This window comes from Tiliqua scincoides, chromosome 4, assembly GCF_035046505.1.
Source record: "Tiliqua scincoides isolate rTilSci1 chromosome 4, rTilSci1.hap2, whole genome shotgun sequence".
Classification (NCBI taxonomy): Eukaryota; Metazoa; Chordata; class Lepidosauria; order Squamata; family Scincidae; genus Tiliqua; species Tiliqua scincoides.
The window spans coordinates 70,917,391-70,941,107 of NC_089824.1; the positions used below are offsets into that span (position 1 = coordinate 70,917,391).

At 42.4% G+C, this 23,717-nt stretch overlaps 1 protein-coding gene and 1 pseudogene across 4 annotated transcripts in view; both read left to right on the plus strand.

Annotated features, from left to right (window-relative positions):
* Window positions 1–23,717, plus strand: part of NFATC1 (nuclear factor of activated T cells 1) — a 162,921-nt gene that overhangs the window by 61,203 nt on the left and 78,001 nt on the right. For all 4 annotated transcript variants that reach the window (XM_066623507.1, XM_066623508.1, XM_066623509.1 and 1 more), the window contains exons 4-6: window positions 8,455–8,657; window positions 13,686–13,858; window positions 14,294–14,434. In XM_066623507.1, the coding sequence (XP_066479604.1) occupies window positions 8,455–8,657; window positions 13,686–13,858; window positions 14,294–14,434 (517 nt within the window). The remainder of the gene's footprint in view (window positions 1–8,454; window positions 8,658–13,685; window positions 13,859–14,293; window positions 14,435–23,717) is intronic.
* LOC136649869 (5S ribosomal RNA) lies at window positions 2,206–2,325 on the plus strand (annotated as a pseudogene).

Genomic DNA, 23,717 nt, shown 5'->3' on the forward strand with positions numbered 1-23,717 from the left:
CCACATTGTCCCTGGACGCAGTGGTACAAAGCACTCCTGCTCACACTGAAATAAGCCCACTGAAACTCAGCCAAGTTTCCATATGTTCTCTTGGGACCCAGTCCTAAACTGCCACGGCACCGGTGCTGAGCCCTAGCAGTGAGTAGGGAGCATTGGAGCTGGGCCCGCCCCACTCAGGCTCTGGGTGCAGCACTGGCAGAAAGAGGACACACTGTTGCCGGGAGTGAATGCAACCGCCGGGCTGCGGGGTAGCCTCTGGGGGGGGAGTAGGGGAATGGCAGGGTGAAGGAGGAAACGGGTTGGGGGTATGATTGGTGGAGAGACTGACACAGCGTCTCTCAAGTCTGTGCCAGCAAAATAGCCAGCACAGATTTGAGAAGCCCCATTGTGGGGCTCGGGGCTTTCCCTGGGGGAAGGGGACAAAAGTCCCCTTTCCCTGAGGAGAGCCCTGGCTGCTTCCCAGTGCCTGCTGGATACAGTGGTAGCCACATTGATGCTGCTGCTCCTCCAGCAGGCACCAGGGAGCTCACGATTGGGCTGCCCTGCAGTGCCTATTCATTTCAAGGGAGCTTGTAGATATTTTTTTAGACTTGAATTCATTTGAAGTGTTCTTTTGAGGCTTAGGAAATCATACAGAGAGAAATTTATTTTGATATTTATTGGAGTGTTCTTCACTTTGAGATGTCTTTCAGAATCCTAATTTAGCATAAAGTAACAGACTTTATTTTCAAGTAAAACTTCTGTGCCAGCGAGGCACTTACGCCACTATTTGAGTACTATTTGTAGGGTGCAGCCGAAGGAATGGAGGTCAAATGACTTAACAGTGTCACGCGAGAGCCAAGATATAGACAGGAATAGCTTACAGCCCCTTTGATGATGTCACAGTTCACCGGAGCATTTTTTCCCAGGCGTGATGTGATCAAATTTAAGCAGTACATAACTACAATTTGTTAACGTGTGTAGGTTTTTTCATAGTGCTGTATAAATAGTTACAATGACACCAGATCTGGGTGAGTATACTTACTAAGGTTAGCTATGCTGGGTAAATGTTAAAACACTATGCTTTATAAGTAGTGCTGGCACCAGGTTGCTAAGGTCCCTGAGGCAGAGCTCTCTGTTGAACCCCTCATGGTGCGTTGGTTCCTTGCACTAAGCATGACAGGTAACAGTGGTAGATGTTGGCACGTCCCTTTCTTCACATTGGCAAATGCTGAATGAACTCCTGCCTCAGGTTCTCCTTTTCCACCAATCAGTGAGAGCTTCCCTAGAAGCCCTGCAGTGAGACAACAGCAATTCATAACACAGCCATCAGCTAAAATATCAGGTACCTGGCAGTGACTAGTCAGTTGGCTCTCTCCCCTACTCCAGCAAATGTCCTCATAAAAAAGAAAGTCTTTTCAGGTTCTGAAGATGGGCAGAGACCTGGTCTGAGGTGCCTCTTAGCTGAGGAGGGAATGCCACAGAATTTGCTCCAGAATCCTCTGCAAGGCAAAAGGGTTCCACATCAGATGCTCAGCGGTGCCTTGGTAAGCAAATCACTGAGGAAACATTCTCTGAAGGTAGAAAGTTTGAAAGCATTGATAAACTAGCTTGACTGAAGCAGCTACCGAAAGTTATGCTGAGGTAACCACAGCAATTATGTGGGTGTTGTTAATTTCTTCATTGCATCTATACTCTGCCTCTTTGCAAAGACACTCAAGGTTGTTTACAATTTAAAATACTGAAAGGAAAAATAAGCATTATGAAAGATAAAAAACAAGAGTTCTGTATGGCTGTTGATGGTCTCTTCAGGAGCTGATGGTGCAAGCAACCTGGCCAGGGCTTCTCCTGCCTTCCTCTAAGGCAGTGGTTCTCGCACTTTTAGCACTGGGACCCACTTTTTAGAATGAGAATCTGTTGGGACCCACCGGAAGTGATGACGTGACCAGAAGTGACATCATCAAGCAGGGAAATTTTTAACAATCCTAGGCTGCAATCCTACCCACACCTTCCCAAGAGTCCCCGTTGACTATCATTGTTAAAAACATATACAGAGTAGCCTGTTGAAAGTACAGATCTGTCACATTTGCCCACATGCAGTCACATCCCATGGGAGCATCAAGTTTAATATATTAAAAATAAAATATTGAAATTAATGGGGACCCACCTGAAATGGGCTCACGACTCACCTAGAGGGTCCCAACCCACAGTTTGAGAAACACTGTTATAGACAGCAATTGTTACCCTGCACATGCCCAATCTCGTCTGATCTTGGATGCTAAGCAGGGTCAGGCCTGGTTAGTACTTGGATGGGAGACCACCTGGGAATACTGGGTGCTGTAGGCTTATACCATAGTCTTTCGAGACTGAAGGTTGCCAACCATTCAAGTAATCCCTGGGTAGATTTGGGAGGGGCCACCCCAACAGCTGAGTGATCAGTGTCCCTTGCAGGCAGAGACTCAGTCAATGTGTGATTTTTGAACACAGAGTGGTCGGCCTGCCTTATCGACCTAATACACTGTCTATTACTAATACCTAGTACACTGTCTATTGAACATTTTAGCTTGCACAATAAAATAGATGCAAAGCTGCTTGGCAAGCCAACTCCACATTTTACTGGAATCAAATTCCTCCCACTGAAGTTTTGAGATATTTTTGGATTACTCATATTGTGTGAGCTGCTGAGTTTGGCCTGTAGCTGTGCAGTATTGGGGTAGAGGGCTTGTTTCAGATGAACTTACTTAAGGCTTTCTCTATTTGAAAGTTTGTCATGCAAGTTGCTTGTATCTTTCTCCTTCTGTGTTTCTCTTCTCAATCTTTGTCTATGACAGAATGTAGTTCAGCACTACAACTCCTCAAGTAACAAAACAAAACAAAAAAATTAGGTACAGGCTTTGGACATTTTGTCTGCATGATTGGCAAAGGCCGCAAATCCTGCCCTGAATTACATACCCCTAAGTGTTATTGATCTTGGCAGGATTCAAGTGTGCATCACAGTGCACAGGATCAGAGCTGGGCAGCCCAATCTACTGCTGTAAATACTTAGTTAGGACTGGGTCATAAAACAATGTATTATAACCCGGAATGCTACCACCCTGTATCTTTTAATTCTTGTCCTATTGCAGCCAAGAATGTTCTCTGTCACCAGGGGCTAACAGTGGCACCTTAGCCACGGGACCATGTTATAGAAAGATAAAATGATAAAAATAGGATGTGTGACACATGCCTCCCATGCTGTCAGCCTGAAACAGTATTCCAGAGCATGTGTGGAAAATACGTGTATATATGTGTGTATGGGCACATTTTTTCCAAATAATTTGGAACACCGATTTCCCCTTTCCTGTTTTATGGTCTTTACCTGTACATACATGGATGTAATAGCTCTCTTGTTTAGTCCAATCTTTGACAGTGTTCTGTTAATTTCACAGAACACTGTAGAGTAGCCATTTTCAACCACTGTGCCATGGCACACTGGTGTGCCGTGGATGGTCTGCAGGTGTGCCACGGGGGTTTGGGGGAGGGTCATTTGTTAGTAAGACCACTGGGGGATGTGAGCCCCTGCTGTCATTGTGGTGTGCCTTGTCAGTTGTCAAAAAACTGATGGTGTGCCTTGACAATTTTAGTGCCTTATCAGTGTGCCATGAGATGAAAAAGATTGAAAATCACTGCTGTAGGGAAACAGCGGTCAATGTTTAGCAAGTTGCTAAATGCTGTGTGAGAATAGTTCATATATAGAGCAAAAGTGAATCCGTTCTGCCCTCAGCTAATGCCTGATTTAAAAAGTGATCGCTGATACCATTACATCCATCAGAGGTAATGAGAAAATAGGTGTGTGGTCTAAAATTAGGCAAGCGCTGAATATGTTCTTTCAAAATGTTAATCCTTGCATCATGTTTTATTGCCACTGAGTTATGTGAGAGTGGGAGTTAAGTGACATAATGTAGTCAGTAAATAACACAATGTAGTTGATTAAATGTGAAGGAAAATGACACTTTTAGGTCAGTGGCTTCTGCCTTTTCCTTTCCTGCAGGGGCGAGAACCCTCTGGTGTTTTCCCAGACTAGCCCCAAGTGCAGTGGAGGTTTGAAGTCTGCATGGTTTTGCATTTGCAGTAAGGACTGTCTGTTGTGAAGACATGGAGAACCGTAACTTTTGGTATGCAATGTATTAAAATTATTTGTTCATTTTTTCCCTTCTGGACCCTCACGTAAGTGGGTGGCTAAGTATGTAATACACTTTTGAGCAGACATCTGTGTTGAATAAGTAGCCCAGAGAATTGCAAGATCTGTTTTCAAATTCAAAATGAAAGGGATGAGGGGAAGTGTGGCAACACACGTCTGAGAAATATTTACTCATGAATTGCTGCAGATTTCTTAAGGAAGAACTTACCATTTAAAAAAGATTAACAGCCCAATATTCTGCTCTGCTGTGCAAGAGCAGCAGAGCACAAGAACGGCTGCTAGACTCCTTTTCTGGCACAAGATACTTTCCCCTTACTCCAGTGCTGCCCTGGAACAGCTGCAGGCAACTGGTATTGCTGTATTGGTACTGGGGGGAAAGCCCTGTGTGATGCTTCTCAAGGGATTTTATTAAAAGAAGGAGTAGAGTCTTGTTCTATGTTTGATTTAGACTTGGAATTTAATGTGTTGATTATGTTTTCAAGTTATTGTTGTGCGCTGCTTTGAATGCCATCTTTGTATGGGAGGAAAAGCAGGATAGGAGTATTGGAAAATAGAACGAATAAATAAAAGTAGAGAAGAAACAAAGCCTCTGGCAGCATCCTTCATCACATCCTAAGAGTCTTAAAAGGATCCTCTCCCTTCACACTGTCACAACAGGGTGCTGAAGGAGTGATGCTGGGAGACAAGTGTGGCAGAGCGAAGAAGCGGAATGGAGAGACAAGTGTGACATCCTTCAAACATTGCTGATACCTCCTCCAGGCTGCAAATTAGAAGGACAGCATTAATATTGGTGTACAGTAATAGTTCAAGCACAATTTTTTCCTCTTGCTCATAGCTTTTGGAAATGAGAATTGAATTAGCATATATAGACCATGGAATTTATCTGGAGCGAGTATGTGGTCCAAGGGCTCCTTTTATCCTATAACGGTGTTGTCATTGGCTGGGTGCCATATTCTAGGAGGTTCACAGGAGTTAATTAAAGTAGTGCTTTCCATCTCTCCCATAAAAGTTTACCTGCTTGTAGACAGGATACAGGCCACTTATTGTTGAAGTACAATAATTTCCAGGGCAATAAAGCTAGCAAATTCCAAACCCACAATGAAGCTACTAGAAAATCAGACTTTAAAAAAAAAAAAAAAAAAAAAAAAAAGCTCTGCACCCAACTTCCTTGTTTGGTTACAGTGATGTACATAAACTGAAAAGTGATAAACAAGACTTACTACCTGGAGGCATTTTGTATATCCAACTATCTTTTTATGGCCTTCCAAGAGTTCCTTCTATATTTGGCACAAGGTGACTGAGGTACCACTGTGCTAATGAACCCTTTCCTTGCCTTTGCTTCCAAAAGTTCTGTTTAGGTGTAGTGCTGGTTCAGTTGACAGCAGTGATATACAATGAGGTCAATGGCTGGGGAGGCACTTGCTTTGGTGCCACAAGGCATTCTGGGGTGCTACCCACAGTCAAAGGGCCTCTTGTTTCTATCTGTATAGTAACAGGTACTGTGCCTGGTTTTTATACAGGTAGAAACAAGAGGTGACAAGCTCAGCCCTCCCCTCTGATTGTGTAACCCCTCAGAAACTGGGAGGAACACAGGCAATAAGCATTTGCCTGAAGCTATTTTCACTGGAGTATGACAGGTGAGGCTCTGCCTCCCCTGACCAAACATCCTGGTTGACAGTTTCTCTTCTCTCTCCTTTGTATCTATCCACTCTAGCACTCACTGGTACCTCTGCCTGCATGTCTTTTCATCTGTCTGTGCATCTCTTTAATGTAGGGGGAAAAAATGCCCCACTAAGCCAACTCTTTAGCCCAGTGTTTCAGGTCTTAGAGGAGACCAGAACCAATCAATACCAAATGTGTAAGAAGAACAGTCTCCTTCCAGATTAATATGATGTAGATCCATTTGACTTGTGTTACTTTGGGTAGGGGCTGGGGAGGTGAAAGTGCTTGATGTGGTGTTAATGAAAGAGGAGGACCCAATTGCTGAATGAGGACTTGGTTCAAGAATCTCTCCCCTCCCTCAGGCCTTTCATCTTCCTGGTCCAAAAAGTACTTCCTTTCAGCAATCTGTGAAACATTTTCCTCATGCTAAAAGACAAGCAGCTCACTCTGAAGGCTGTTTTGGCTATTACTTTAATTTTTTTTAAATTCCTCACCTGTGACAAAATTCTTCTTGAAGCAATTCAGTGTTATGTTGTTGAGTTTTACAGTGGGTAAAGGGGCCAGCTATCTCTTTCCAACTGGAAATCCAGAAGGGAGAAGCAGCCTGTTATTTCTCTCCATTACTTGCTTTAGACTTTAGACGCGCACACACACAGTTTTTTCCTAGTGTTATCTGCCTGTCTTTGTATCATGTGTGCCAATTTTGTATGACTTGGATAAACAGGGCAATGTGGGGAGCTCTGTGAGTGTGTGAGACTCTTGAGGCTCCTTTTCCAAAAGCAGCCTCCTCACTGCCTGGCAAGACAGTCTCCATAGTTACTTTCTCCATGTTCCAGCCATATTCGTGTGGAAGGTTCACTTCAAAGGCGTTTATCAGGGGGGGAAAAGCCAACCCTTCTTACCATTTATTTAGCTTTAGCAGCACATTTGTAATTCTGCTAGCTAAGGCATCTCACAGAAGTAAATGGAAGGAATGCCAGTTGTGCCAGATATAATGTGCCTTTGCATGCAACAACAGTCTCCCTGTGTTTGGCCGAGTTTTCGTGCACATCAGAAGCTCTGCCTGTTGCACGGCGTGCCAAGAGGTAGCCAGACACTAGAGCAGATTGAACTACTTAGCTGAGGTTTCCCCTTTTCTTGCCTCTTCCAATCTGCTGTTTTGATTTGTTATGTTTAAGCATCCCGTATGTTCACTGCTGCACAAGCTATAATGCAAAGCCCATTTCTTTTCTCTTAAAGTGACAGATGAGTCAGGTGAGCCTGAGCAGCAGGAGCTGAGCTAAAACGTTTCCTGCTTGACGTCTCTCCATGTGTGCAGTGCTCACTGAATTTCTGTGTGGGGCTTGAGTCCAAGTGACTTGTGAAACATGCCTAGGTATGAACATACAAAGATAATCAGTCTATCTACAGTAATTCTCGGTGACCGTCAGGAGCACTTCACGGCTTCAGATGGGTATTTTCTTAACCTTATCTTGAGATCCCATGCGTTGAACCTTCTGTTTTACAAGTGAGCTTCAGATGTCATGAGGGAGACTGATACTAGGGGCTGAAAAGAAACTGGTTATTGGGGCTTCTAAATGTGTAACAAGAACACCTGAGATTTGGGTTGTTTTTTCAACTTCTGTGCTGTATTCTAAAAGTAAGGCCCATTGTGTTCAGTAGTATGTTGACCTCCCAGGAAGGTATGTTTAGAATTACAGTCCTATGGCCCAATCCTAATAGGGCGGTGTAAGGTCCTTTCTGGCTGTCGCCAAGCGCAACATGCCATTCTGTGTGGCGTGGCCACCGCTGCAAGTAGCAAGCAGCTGGGTCTGCGTACCAGAGAAGAGAGAAGAAGCTTGACACCGGTACGTCAGCGCAGGGGGTTGGAGGGAGGGAGGAAAGGAAAGGCATGGGCAAGGAGGGTGGAATGGGGAGAAGTCTGGGGTGGAAAGGAGGCTGGGAATGGGGCGGTATCAGTGGCTGTGGGGCTGCCGATATCCCATCCTCTTCCCAGCTTTGAAATGCCTTCCTGGGTCCACTCAGCTTGTTTCAGCAATATAGCTGGTGCGAGTCTGAGTAGGCCCAGCGGGGTGGCAAGGACATATCCCAGAGCAAGAGAACAAATGCTCCCTTACCTTCGCATCCCAAAACTCCTCTGTGCACCCTGTTGGTGTTTCTGAATCACTGCACAGGAAGTTAGGTAGGATTGGGCTGCCTGTCTGCTTCCTAGGAGCCTGGAATACGATGGATACATCCGCAAGAAAGTGATGAACCTGGGCTTTTCTAGCTTTCACAATTCCGTTTACTTTACTCTGTTTTTCTAAGATAGAACACAAACTACATTGTGGTTTATCCATTTTTCACAGGAAGCTGTTACATGAAATTTCTGATTGTATGACGCAGTCCTGTTCAAAGCCTAACTGCCTAAAATGCCTTAGGTCATGTAGAATAATGAGACGTTCTTTGAATGCACCTTTTTATTGTTCCAATATTATGTTACCAGAAGTGTGTGTGTGTGTAGGGGGAGCTTAACGCTTAGCACCTGTCACAAGTTTTCTCCTTAAATTAGACTCTCCTGCATATAAAATTTTAATAGAATCCTAGCAGTTTATGTGTGTGGCGCTTAGTTGTTCTTTCTGTTCTCTTGCCAGCTACATGGTTACTTAGAAAGTGAACCGCTCACACTACAGCTGTTCATTGGGACTGCAGACGACCGCCTGCTGCGACCCCATGCTTTCTACCAGGTCCATCGGATCACTGGGAAGACCGTTTCCACTACCAGCCATGAAACAATACTTTCCAACACCAAAGTCTTGGAAATTCCACTTCTGCCTGAAAACAACATGAGAGCAATGTAAGGCCCACGACCTCTTAATATCCAGCTGCTTTGTTCTTTCCACCTGTCCTTTTTACTCAAGTGCTAATTGTATGCAATTTTTTTCTGGCTGCAGAATCCTCTGCAAGATCTTTCTTGCTAGCAAATGTTCACAGCTTTTCTAGGATGGTTTGCTCATAATAGTTTTAATGTGCAAATATTTCTTTAGGAGTACTGATTGTTTTTCTTCTAGAGTGTCAACCAGTGTGCCATTTAATATCGGTTACAGAGCTGTAAATATCTCCTACCTCAGTGCCTGCTTTTAGGTTCTTAACCTGACACCACCTTAGTCCTATAGGGTATTTTGCAAGAAACACAGTCCATCACAATTTTTACTATGAAGGGAGAACTGGAGTGTGTGGCTATTAGGGGAAAATCTGGTGAAGGTCCTTTCTGAGGCTCCAACCCAATGTAGCAAATAGTCACAAGTATGTTTCCCCCAACTCTTTTTTTAACTGAAAGTAGCCATAGGTTGTGGCAGTCATTAGCAGAGAACCAGGAGTGAGGGGCTGCTTAACCCTTTGAGTCATGTTCCTTCCTTAAAATCCCTCTCCTGAGGGATGAGTACTTGCATCCTTTCTCCAATGAGAGGAAGGTGCTTTTGAACTGAAAAATGGTTAGAGGACAAAAGTTTAGGCACAGGTGACTGACACATCATTTAAGTATGAATCATTTAGGCAATCTTAAGATAATGAAAACACCTTCTATTTGTTTTGTAAAATATTAGTGTTCTACCCCAGAGAAAGGAGTTGCTTATTTAAAAGTTTTATTAGCCACTTTTCAGTCCCCAGCAGGGTCAAACAAGATGTAGATAAAAACAATAAACTGAACCAATTTAACAAATCCAAAAAATGGACAGGAAAGCAATAATAAAATTATGTCAACAGAGAAATATCAACAGTAAAATCAACTAACAGAAAGGCGGACGAAAGAGATGACCCTTAACCAGTTCAGTGATGGAGTCAAATAAGCATCATGGGGGAGGGCATTCCATAACCTGGGCACTACCTCTGAAAAGGCCCTGTTCCACATCTCTACCAGTATGCATCAGCAGGTGAAGGGAAGTGGAGCAGAACCTGTAATGACAGCTACAGTGTGTGAGCAGGTCCATGTGGGGAAAGGCAGTCCTTCAATTACTAGATTCCATGCCATATAGGATTTTGTAGGTAACAACCAAAACCTTGAATTAGGCCTGGAAGCAAACCAGAAGCCAGTGCAGATTGAAAAGTATCAGCCTGATATGTTCTGACAAGTTATCCCCCAGGAGCACCCTGGCTGAAGTATTTTGCACCAGATGTAATTCAAGGGCAAGTCCAGTAGAGTGTGTTCAAGTGGTCAAATCAAGAAGTAACTAAAGCATGAATTACTCAGGAATGTCCACAGCTGGCATATCAGCTGAAGTTGGGCAAAGGCACTCCTGGCCGCAGTCCCCAGCTGGAGTTCCGACCCCAAAGCCAGATCCAAGGGAATGTTTAAGCTGCGAACCTAATTCATTAGGGGAAATGCAATCCCGTTCAGAACCAGTTGTAAACAATTTCTCAAATATCTTTCTTACTGAACAACAGAACATCTGTCTTGCCTAGACTAAGCCTCAGTTTATTCACCCATATACAGTCCTTTGCAGCTGCCAGGCATCAAATCAGGGTTTCCAGAAGTAATACCAAGTGAAAATAGAAAGAAAAACTTAAGACTAAACAACCAGTATAGCACATACGGTATTAATGTTCCCTTCCCCAGTGCTCTCTCACTTAAAAATGTTAATACTCGTACAATGATGATTAGGTTCTGGCAGCCAGGACCCCACCCTCCTCTACTGTCTTTGGTGTGTCCTGTGGTGGTGCTTTTAACATTGTACGTGTGCTGTAATATTAAATGGCATCTTGAGCTGGAGGGCAGAGAGTGCAGGAATAATAGCAGGTACTGCATGGCAGAGAAATGTTAGAAGCAAAAGCTGGCAAGTAAAGTATTATGCTGGGGATGATAAGCATACAGATGAATTGTATGTGCAAAGCAGTGCCTGCCCACCTCACCGTCCAGCCATCCCAAGCCCAGGAGAGTCATGCACAAGATGCATTGGAACATTATTTTATGAGCAACTCAACCTAAAATTTAAGTAACTTAATAGTTAAAGATGCATACATCTGTTCTGCCCCTGTATTGCCACTGCAGGATCAGACCTTAATAAAAATTACTGTACACTAGTACTCAGATCTCTGCCTGAAACTCCTCTGAATGCTGAATGGACTGTGTATTAGCCAGTCCATTCAGTTATGTGTAAATATCACTGTCGTTTATGCAAATATCAAGATTAATCATATATTTGGGTGCCTGCTAAGCCATTTAGATCAATGAGGTTGTGCTAAACGTGTATTTACACTGATGCCATATGTCAGCGTCTTTGTCCAAAGTCACATTTAACCCAATGAGAATTTAGAAAGGCAGATTAATCATGAAGCTCCACTGTTCACTCTTCCTTTATACCAAGTTTGGTATTTATTGTTCCCCACTGATATATTTTTAAAATCTGGATTTCATGGTGAATACCGCAGTACTATGGGAAGTGCAGTAACTCAGAGAATGTCATGGGTTAATATAACCACAATAATAACCAGTCTTACTGGGTACATTCATTTTTGCTCTGCCTCTTGTTCCTTGCAGGCACACCATAAGAGCTTTTTACAATATATCAGGGATATAGGATAATGCTGATGTCCTTTAGGATGGCACATATGTCAGTCCCATGCACTCTTTTCTTCATAATAGCTTTGTGTGGTGGCACACTGTGCTGCATCTGGCACAGAGGATAGCTGCCAGCTCATTAATATGGGCTCAGGCTGATGCATCTGTGCAACGTCCTAGGTTCATTTGCAAGACCAACACAACACCAGGGATTATGCTGTCTAGCCTTGTGTCTGATCTAACAGACTTGCTTGTCACCACAGCAGCTCATCAGATTGTGCTTTTTCTAAAAACTGAGCCACAGCTCTGGCCAGTCTTGATACTTTATAGCAGAATAGTCATGCCAAATTCTAGTTGAAAGTGTATGTGGAAACTGGCTTTACTCCACATAAGTCAATGGCATGCAGTCAATTTATATAAGAGCATATGGCTTGTCATCTTCCCAGTTACTAAAGTCAAGGCACTGTTTCCTTGACTTTGGCCTGCACATAGCATTCTAGTCTTCCCCATATCCTAATACGAAATCTAATGGCACTTTGGCATACAGATAAGGTGTCCACCTTTTTTCTGCAGAAATTCAGTATGTGCTATTCAAGGAACCTTAGGCTTACATGTTCCCTGCTCCCCCATGTAAAAATGCAAAAGACTCACCTGTTGAATTTCTACATGCCATGCAGATGTAAAAGGCACAGGAATCCTGCCATCTAAAAGGTGGTTGAACTACCTAATGAAGTAACAGAAACATAATACCAAACCATGGTTTGTTGCTATGAGAAGTCTTCCAAGATCTTTGGACTCCTACATTGCCCTTGCACAGAGCTGTCTCTCTCCTGTTTCGATTAGAGTCATACCATAGCTTGCCATTTTGTCTGAACTGGGAAGCTATGGTTTGTGCTTGTCCTACAAACCAAGATTGGAAACCAAGGGTAAATCATAATTTGCAGTCCTGCTTTGGAGGGCAAGCAGCCTCAAATCGGGACAGCAGACAGAGAACTGCCATGAGAGGGGAAGAGGGAATATGCAAGCCTACGGCTCATTCTCACATTTAAGATCGAAGCAGAGTCTGGAGTGTCTAAAGAGAACTTGATAGACCTTAGAACTGGAATGTCAAGTTCAATTGATGAATTTTGTCCTTAGTTCCTGGATGTCGTGAATGTTCAGATGTCATCTTGTCGGTGCAGATCAGTTAACTGCACCTTTGATGAAAAGGGACAAATAATACTTGTGGTTATCTGTTTGATTTCCTAATCTAAAGCGTTTTTACTTTAAAATGTTATTTGGTTTAAATTCAGTCCATAAACCCTAATCTCAGTGTTGCTCTTACCCAATTGCTGTAAATTCCCTTACCCATCTTCTTCTGATCCTCCACTGATGTCAGCGGAACTAATTACAGTAGTAAGAAGTGTATCCAATAACAAATATTTGCAGAATGAAGTCTCTAAACTTCTCGTGGTAATCATGATAGATTTTTAACTACAGTGCTAGTAGCAGTATATTTCCATTTGTCAGAGAAGTGCCACGAAGATTAATGACATAATGATCTAGCACTGCAAATATCAACCACAGGATTTTCGTTAGTCGGAGGAGCTGGGGCCAGAAGTCCCCAACTCCCATTAAGCTACCACTAGACGGTGGACTAAGAAAGCACTTCATGATCTTCACTGCTGTTTTCAAATGACTCATAAATAGGAGAGATCAGGGAGCTCTATTCTCCCTGTGAGATTTCATGCTGTCCCATGGATTTTTAGCAATAGGTGCTAAAATAATAGCTGTACATGGTAGGTATCATGGGGGGCACATGTGGGTTCATTGTCAAGGACTGAACTTTTGACTGAATTCAAGTAACTTATTATATTAGTTATAAGACAATAAGATAATATAAGTTATAAGATAAGTTAAAAGACAATAAGATAAGATAAGATAATAAGACAGACTTGTTTGTCAAGTAATAATGAAATACCAATAGGGATGCGCTGTCTCAAGGATTAAGGCCATAGTCCTTTTCATACTTACATAGGAGTTGCAACCCAATCCTATCCACACTTTCATGGGAATAAGCCCCATTGACTCTAATGGGACTTACTTCTGAGTAGACATGCATAGGATTGGGCAGTCAGACCCACTGAGTTGACTAGGACTTACTTCTGAGGAACCATGCACAGTATAATATTGTGCTGTTAATTTTGTGAGTGGATTCTATGTGGAAATTCATATGTACTCCTTAATGCACCTATATTTTTAGGGAAAAAAATCATATAGAATGTGCAGGTGTCATTATGTCAGGTTGTGAGAATAAGTTTAAAAGTCCCATATTTTTATTTTGAACAGCATTGACTGCGCTGGAATACTCAAGCTTAGAAATTCAGACATTGAACTGAGGAAAGGAGAAACTGACATTGGGAGGAAGAATACTCGCGTTCGTCTGGTCTTCCGTGTTCACATCCCCCAGTCCAATGGGAGAACCCTGTCTCTGCAAGTAGCCTCCAACCCAATTGAGTGCTGTAAGTATAATTTCTGTCTCGGTGTGCTCATGGTCAATATGCTGCTATGTTTTGTCGGTCTCCCTGAATTTGACAAAATACGTATTTTGTGACTTTGTTGCATAAATGTTGGGATTACTCTGTGAAAGAAGTTGAAGATAACATGTCATACTATTCTCCCTCCTAAAAAAAAAAAATCCTCTTTACAATTCAGTCAGAGCAAAGCAAGGTAATAGCAGGTATAATAATAATAAAATATATAATTTTGTTTTTTGAAGCAAATGGCAGTAAGCATTAAAATGCAGTAAGCAATGGCAGTAAAAAATGTTGCCAGCAAAAATTGGAATAGAATTGAATCGGCCTTGAAATGTGCATTTCAAGGCCCCTAATGTGCATGTGTGTATGTACAGAATATTGTATTAATTACTCTGATTTTTCTTTTTTTTATCTCTTCAGCTCAGAGATCTGCTCAGGAATTGCCTTTGGTGGAAAAGCAAAGTGTTGACAGCTATCATGTGACGGGTGGAAAGAAAATGATACTGAGTGGACACAACTTCCTTCAGGACTCCAAAGTCATTTTTGTGGAAAAAGCGCCAGGTATTTGAAAACTCTGGTCCTAAATATTAGTGCAGATTGTATACACTTGTATTACCAATGTAATGTCAGGAATAGTGATTTTTGCACTGGAATAAAGGTCATTGCACTTCATGCTAAAGTTTTATTTCCTGATATAGCATAATCTTAAATGACTTCATAAGTGAACTAATAGCATAATCCTAAATATGGTTACTTGGGAATGAGCTCCACCACGTTCAAAAGGACATGCTGTCTATATCAGTGCTTAGGACTGCAGGCTTAAAATGCTTCCCTACCACAAAAGCATTTTTACAAAATGCTTGATAATGAAGCTTTCCACAGCAGCATATGTGTGTTTGCCATATGTATCGGTAAAGCAGCTACCACGTTTTCCAGACTCACAAAGAGAGTCTGGTCCAACAAGAAGCTGACGGAACATACCAAGATCCAGGTCTACAGAGCTTGCGTCCTGAGTACACTTCTGTACTGCAGCGAGTCATGGACTCTTCACTCACAACAGGAGAGGAAACTGAATGCTTTCCACATGCGCTGCCTCCGGCGCATTCTCGGCATCACCTGGCAGGACAAAGTTCCAAACAACACAGTCCTGGAGCGTGCTGGAATCCCTAGCATGTATGCACTGCTGAAACAGAGACGCCTGCGTTGGCTCGGTCATGTCGTGAGAATGGATGATGGCCGGATCCCAAAGGATCTCCTCTATGGAGAACTCGTGCAAGGAAAGCGCCCTACAGGTAGACCACAGCTGCGATACAAGGACATCTGCATGAGGGATCTGAAGGCCTTAGGAGTGGACCTCAACAAGTGGGAAACCCTGGCCTCTGAGCGGCCCGCTTGGAGGCAGGCTGTGCAACATGGCCTTTCCCAGTTTGAAGAGACACTTGGCCAACAGTCTGAGGCTAAGAGGCAGAGAAGGAAGGCCCATAGCCAGGGAGACAGGCCAGGGACAGACTGTACTTGCTCCCAGTGTGGTAGGGATTGTCACTCCCGGATTGGCCTTTTCAGCCACACTAGACGCTGTTCCAGAACCACCTTTCAGAGCGCGATACCATAGTCTTTCGAGACTGAAGGTTGCCAACTACATGTGTTGGGGAGTCTTAATAAATCCTGGCTTTGTTGTGTGCGTAGCTATGCAACGCATATCTTTCCAAACACACCTTTACTACATTCATACTCGTATTTTACATTTTTTTTCTATACTTATAAAGCACTCCATGTGTACATCTCAAAAACCTAGAGTGTAATACAGTGGGTTAGACTTCATAGGCTGCAATCCTATACCCACTTCCCTTAGAGTAAGCCCTATTGAATACAGTGGGATTATTTCTGAGCTAGCATGCATAGGCTGCAATTTTGTGCACACTTTCCTGGGAGAAAGCCCTACTGAAGAGAGTAGGGCTTACTTCTGAGTACCATGCATAGAATTTGCAGCATTGATCTGTCAGTGTTGTGGCACTTCAAAGATGAGTCAATGTGTGGTGGTGTAAACTTTTGTGGGACACAGCCCACCTTAAGAGCAGTGGGCAGGAGGTCTGGTCTAGAGGGTAGAGCCTCTGTTTGCCTGAAGATAACATCCGCAGGTCGCCGGTTCGAGGCCACCGGCACCGTGAATGGTGAGACCTTGAAGCAGCTGACAAGCTGAGCCAAGTTATTCCACCTGCTCTTTGGTGTGAGCGAAGAAGCGTCTTGGCTGCCCTCCGTGTGAGAGATGAAGGAGCTGCTTGTCAGCTTGCGTGGGAGGAAATCGGAGGCCAGAATGTGATACCAGATCAAAAAGATCCATCTGAAATGTTGTGGTTCTTGAAAGATAGAACCTTTCTTCGATTGTAAAAATCCCTATGGGGATTTAGAACAGCCTGCCCATGTAAACCACCTTGAATAAAGTCTGAGGAGAAATCTGACGACCAAGAAATGTGGTATATAAATACATGTAGTATTATTATTAATAAGAGATGTTTGAAGTGTTTTTCTCAGTGCTCATGCTGCACCTGTGCATCAGTTTGGATGCCATTCAGCGCCTCTGCTGAAAACTTATGTGGGCTATGGTATTATTATAAAAGTCTAATACAAATGGGCAACCCATTCCTAATGAGCACAGGAGCAGGGGGCCCTTCATCCCATACTGTATCCAGCACTGGGAAGGAGCAGGCTGGAGCTCTTTTCAGGGTAAGGGGACATGTCATGATAGTGGAGGGGGAAAACCAGAAGGCCAAAAAGTGGGATTTTTGGCTACCTGGGTCTCCACGGACCTGATGCTACCCAGTGCCAATTCTGAGGAGAGGAAAGGAGCAGGACGTACTGGGAAAGAGGAGATAGGATCCTTGTGCAAGTTGCTGCTGCTCGGATCCACCCCCTGCCTGCCCCACACCAAAACTCTCTACCCTCCTCTTCCCCATCCATGACACATGCCGATTTTGGGGGGTCAGTGCAGCCCAGTCACTGGTTATTACAGTGATCACTGTTCTGAGCTACCGCCACTTTGTGATAGCAGCCCCCAGTGACCTAGCAGTGGCATGATTCTGGGCCTGATTGCTGGGCCTGATAACAGCGTATCAGGAGATATGCTATCTTAAAAGCCCTTTATGATTGGACTGTAAGAATAGTAAATATAAGAACGGTGTACCTTCATTAAGTTACTAGAAACTCATTTAGAAAGATTAACGCTGCTTAACAATTTATCTAGGAGAGTGGAGCAAAGAGCTAGATTTCTAAAGATTTCATTTTACCAATGAGAAAGCAGAATCTCACTGCCTGTACTTTGAAGATCTTTTATAACATGAAATTTCTCTTCTGAGGAGCCGTAGGCCCCCAGAGAATACACCTATTTGGGGTTCCTGATCAGAAGGGGATTCGAAGAGAAAGATGTGTGTCAAAAAGCAGCAGGGTCAGTGACGGCAAGAGCCAAGGAGGAGGAGCAGCGTGATGTTTTTTGCCCCCCAGCCTTCTTGTTTTGGAAAGGGTTTCCGTGGTGCTGGCAGAAACCAGAAATTCCACAGCTGCTTGTCGAAACCCTCTGAACTTTAAGCTGTCTCCTGAAATTCTCAAGCACTTAACTTCTCCCAGTCATTCAAATGAAGTCTTTGATAATCATGACCATTTAACCCTCGACATTCACTGAGTTCCAAAGAGACTGCTGTTCCACTTTGCAATCTGTGACTGTTTCTAACAGTATAGGGCATCAGAGGCACATGTTCTTTTGCTGAGTAAGGCGATCTAGGTTGAACTGTCAGACTGAGCTGCAGGAGGTTTCAGAGAGGCAAACTGATCAGGTCAACCAACTGCCCTGTCATAGCCTCACTCACTTTCTTCCACCCTATCAAGACTGACTAAAAGGATGTTCATCAAACTATTAAACCAGCAGAGAGGGCTGCATGGATAGGAGGGGGAAAGGGCATGCATACAGGTGTGACCTAGATAGCAGAGAATCACCCCAGCAACCATTGGTAGGAGAGTGGCTAAGGAGAAAAGAATTCAAACAATTTTTGGAAGGACAGTTTACAGTAAAAGCATATCCTAATCTGCACAAATATGGGGTGCTTCAGGCCCTCCTACTGTGCACTTTAGTACCAAATCAGAGGCACAAGAAAGTGTCATTTGTGCTTGCCCTTAGAAAGCAAATGCCCATGAGAATATTATTAAATAAATTATGTTAGAATGCATATTTTAAAAGATTGTGTGTGTTCAATTCATAGTTAATAGTTCCTGCTTTTTACCAAATGTTACAGGTGGCATAGCTAGTAACAATCATTAAAACAAATAATCATGTGTATGTATTATTAAACCATTCTGCTTACATAGCTGCCATCACTCTTAGGCAGAAATTGAAGAGTTAAGATACAGATCCTTGTTAATTAATGTGATCTGTAAACTATGACATTTTCTGGTTGTTTTCTCTAGACCAATGCATTCCTCCAGTGAATCCTACTTCAGTGATTTCTTTTATTTCTCGATCAATAATCCTGAGCTATGTCTGCCTTTGAGGACTAGCTTTCAGCTGCTGAGATCTCTGGAGAAATAGCATTATCCTTGCATGGGGGGGGGGGGGTTGAGAATTGGCCTGATTTAACAATGACTCATATGAAAGGGAATCCCTGAAGAATGATCAAGTCCATTCTTGAACTAGAAGTCAGCAGTCGAGATGTGCTCTCAACTTAACTCCCTCACAACTGCCTTTCAGCAAAGAAGCCATTTGAAATGTTAATACCACCAACAGTGAGCTCTGTGGCTATGTCTCTTATCCTGGCCAGATTGGCTTGGTGGGAGGTTTGGCTGCTTAAAATGCATCTCTAAAATGGTTGTAAGGAGGGGAAGAATAGCACAAAGGGCCCATCTAAAAGTAGAATTAATTTATCTACAGCACCAAGAGGGGAGATTGCTGTTCTTTCTTGCAAGAGATTTAACTGCTCTCTTCTGAAGCATGCTATAATTCTCTCAGATACTTTACAGTGAAAGTTAAAAAAAAACAACACCAAGTGCTGAAGTACATCCTTACTTCAAGGGATTTTTGTCAATAGTTTATTGCTTGCACATCCCGCTGTATTTTCCAGTGATGAAAGTAAATATTACATGTGCATCCAATACACTCAGTCACAGTAGTTATAAGAAAAATGAGGAAGCCAGCTATTTTTTAAAGGCTCAACGTTAAATTCCATTTTAAAAGTGGGTTCAGTAGTTATTTCAGATTCTTGTTTGCAGAAAAAGAGCTCTGGTTTTATTCATTTCTGTGCATTAAATTTATCTCCAGGGTTGGCCCAAGACCTCATGGTAGCTGAAGCAGCATATCAAACACTGCACCTCCTTACCTGGTCATGTGCCAGCTTCTGCTCCTTCCACTCCCTGGACTGGAAACAAGAAGATGGGCAGGGACTGAAGGAGGAGAGGAGAGGAGAGGAGAGGAAAGGAGAGTGATTGGGATTTCTCTCTGTCCTTTCCAGAGAAGCTGTTGGTCTGATCTCGGAAGCTAAGCAGCATCAGGCCTGGTTAGTACTTGCATGGGAGACCGCCTGGGAATACCGGGTGCTGTAGGCTTGTACCATAGTCTTTGGAGACTGAAGGTTGCCAACCATTGAGCTAGCCTCTAAGACACTCTAGCTTACCTCTCCTCTACACTTCCTCCTCAAATCCATCCCCCTTTTCCTTTTCCAATCCAAGGAGTGGGAGGCAGAGAAGTAGCAGAATAGTGGCCAGAGAGGAGGGATCACTCTACATGAATCAGAGGCAGCTATCTTATTTGATCTAGTGAATGGGCTAGCCCTCTATCTCACTGTTTTAATTTGGTGTTTAGAAGTGGCTGCATTCATTTGATCAAGAACAAGAACAAGATTGTTTTGGGGAAACCAAATCTTAAAATATGAGCTTAACTACTCTAGCTGATGTATATACTGTACCAGCACTCACTCAAAGAAATGTGAGTATATTCACCATGGAAAAAGCTGCATATGCTTTTAAAGAAATCACAGAATGTAAGAGTTTGAACTATTGAGGCCTTAGGCAAGCAGCGCTCTCTCAGCTTCAGACTCCTCCCTTCCACAAATGGGGATGAGAATACTTGTTTGCTTTACAGAGTTGTTGAAAGGATTATGATAGTATGTGGGAAAGTCTTTCAGCACTTGGGTTCACATTACAGTATTTTCACAGCACTATGGTGTCTCCAGTACGGATTACCATTGTGAAGTGAGGGTCCAATATACTTGAAATAAGGCATCATGTGCCATGACCATGATCAGAGACATGTTATGCTGGAGTAAATGTAATTTCTTGATGTGATGAGTAAGGGATGATTTGGGATAACATTGTAGCACACTGCAGTAGTCAAGCAGCAGCTGTAATATGCGCAAACATATTAGTTCACTGTTAGATCAAGTCATAAGTTGCTGACAAACAAAGGGGAGAACAATGTGTTTTCAAAAGCAAGAATCATCACCTTTTCTTTTTGTAAAATAGTCTCAGATTTGCATTTTCTCAAATATATTCAGCTTTTCAAATTGAGTAGATTCCTTGTTAATTATGTCTATTCATTCCCATCCAGTTTCACTAACTGCTGTTTTGGTTTGTTTTTGTTTTTTTACTTTTCTCTGATTGGATACATGTTAATTTTATTGCTTTTTGCAAGGGGAAGCTGTCTGGGAGAAACATAACTTGAGATATAGAAACATAATTCTGGAGCCATTCCCCAAAGAGAATGCAGGTTTACGTTTACTTTCAGCCAGCACCTTACCCTACTGTAGTTCATATTTTGGGGGATAATTTATGTTTAAGTACTTGAGTTTTCATAGAAAACTAAGCAAATAAGGACTGAGAGTGATGCCACTCAGTCTAATATTTGTAGAATCTGAGAGATTTTAATGCCTCTTTCTATAGCTCCAGCAGAGAATAAGAAGAAAGCCATCAAATCAGGTCGGTTCAAAATATTCACACAGCGCTCAGTCTAGTGCAGTTTAGCTGAATTATTTTGCTTAACTTTTCCAAGTATGATCCTGGGGGAAAAAGCCTGCTGTAAAAATATGAATAGTAAAGAATTATCCTGAAACCAGCATGTTCCTCAGATCCCCTAACGGCCTTTGGATATGGGCTGTGCTACTGTAGACATTTCATTTTGCACCGCTCTGTTTGAAAGCTCAAGGTTCGGCGTCTGTTTTGATGAGATGTGGAGACTAGTGAGCAGACTCTTGGCTGCACTCCATTTGGTAAAAGATCTTACATTCTCAGAGATCTTTCCATTGGTCTTTCCATTGCCAGTAGCAGTCACAGTTTGAGGGGCAACCAGCCAAAAAAGGGTCAAGTTTCAGCCTGGTAGTCAAGCTGTAGCTCACGTAATAAACTAAGTGGCAGAATAGCCCTCTGTCACATGCCTTATGCATAATGTTGTTTTCTGCATCTGCCTTGTTGCAGGAGTCCACCACACTTTGTTTCACTGGCTGCCGCGTCGCCTTCCCTTTTAACTTGCTTGCAACAATCCTGAGAGCTTCTGCCAGTGAAGGAGGCTAGAAACATGAGAAGTGTGCAGTGCAGAGCCACAGGAGTTAATGTGAAGGTCACTTGTACCTATTTCCTGGAGTGGTATTGGTGTACGAAGGGGTTTCTGGCCACTTTCCAGAAACAGATATCTTTAGCAGGGTGTTTCATCAGATGATGGAATCATTTCGTGGTGGAACTCTTTCGCATACATTCAGGAGTTGTGACGTAGTTTGTAAGAAATGTCACCCTGCTGCTGATTTTCCAAGCTCTGTAGCACAGGAAAAGGTAAAGATAGTATGGGACTCAGTCTATACACATAAGAAGGTATCATCATTACTGAGTCTCATCATACGGAATTTTTATGAGGGCTCTTAAGGTCAGTAGTTCTTTTATATACTTGTATTCAATTTGAAACATGGTGGGTTAGTTTCTGGGTATGTTGTCTGTCCCCCCAGATTAGAAGAGTGACTTAAAAAAAAGAAGAAGAAGAAGTTAAAAATACTTGCACTTGTATTGCACTTGTATTTTACATGCAAAGTTATTATAGTCAGGTACACAGATTAACAATCAGGCAGCTAAATAATAATAATAATAATAACAACAATAATAAAACTTTATTTATATCCCGCCCTTCTCCCCAAAGGGACCCAGGGCGGCTAACAACATATAAAAGAGATTAAAACATAATTTCACAAACAGATAAAAACATATTAAAAACACATTAGCAGAACCCATAAAAACAGTAGTCAGATAAAAGTCAGAATAAAAGAGCATAAAACAGCAGAGGAATCAGGCCTGTAAAAAGCAACTAAAAGATGTATAAAAGATGTTAAAAAGGCCATGAAGTCAGAAGGCTTGGTTAAACAACAAGGTCTTCAGGCCTCGCCGAAAAGTCTCAAGAGAGGGAGCCATTCTCAAGTCAAGGGGAAGGGAGTTCCACAACGTTGGTGCCACTACTGAGAAGGCCCTATTTCTTGCCGCCGCCCCACGTACCTCCTTAGGTGGCGGCACTTGTAGAAAGGCCTTTTCTAAATGGTTGTTTGTGGGATAATGTTGCTGGATTATATGCAAATAAAACTATTATATGAATGGAGAGTGCAGGCTTCCCCTGTATTAAAGTTTAAATTCAAATACTGTATATTATTGGGGGGGGGGGGGAGGAGGCTTATATTACCAGCCTGACTGAAATAGCAAAACTCTGCACACTTCAATAATCCTAAATATATTGTCTTGAAAATGACTCACTCCTGTGGAGATCAATTCCAAGTAAGCATGGTTATGATTTATAGTTTTAGTTGGTGAAGATAACACTTAATCAAAATTTGAAAACCAAGAGTGAATTCAGATGTTCTCAAACATCTGAGACTTGCAGAATTGCCTATAGAAAACTGGGATGTTTGAAGATAGGCAACTTGTTAAGCAGGAGAGAAGAACAGATTATTTACAATTCCTAAGAGTAGGAACAATAATTTACTACAATACAATAATCCCTACAATTTATGTGACAGAAAGCATTTTCACACAAGGCTTAAATCAGCTTTGTTTCTCTCTCTCTCACTCACAGACACCCAGGTCTCTGTCACTCACTCTGCTATCACCACTGCAACCTTACTTCTGTGCAGAACTTATATACCTCAGCCAGAGGGATAACAAAGGGACAGTATGTGGTGGATGCACTAATTTGTCCTTCTGCTGTGCTTCTGGTTTGGAATGAGAAGCCTTAGCTAGTTAGCTTGCATGTCTGTCTTCTCTTCCTTGCTGTTTTGCATTTCCACCTTTGCAGAAAGGGTACAGCAGACTCCACATGTGAGTTAGGTGTTATCTGACCTGAACGTCTGCTGTGCAACTAGACCATCAAGTGACCAGGATCTTTCATCCTGAAAATATTTATATTGGGGGGAAAAAGAGATATTGAATCAAATATTATTTAATAAAACATGTCATGCCAAAATGGTTTTATTGCCAAAATCAAATGGCAATATTTGATTTTCTCTGTAAACCGCTTTGTGAACTTTTTGTTGAAAAGCGGTATATAAATACTGTTGTTGTTGTTGGTTTCAAAGGCATTGGAGACGCTGGACAAAAGCCATTTGTGTATAGGATTGCAGCTTAGACGTGTTAAAAAGAAAATTTGGCCATTATTGATGAAAGTATAAGATACCCTGTCAGGATAATTAAACAAATCCTCTTTCACTGGTGTGATCATGAAGAAATTGTGTCTTGTAAATATTAAATATTCTTGCAGAAATGAATAGCATCTGCCTTGAATGAATGTTCATTAAGAGATGAAAGAGGTTTGAGAGTATGTCTTTTGTATATTTGAACTATG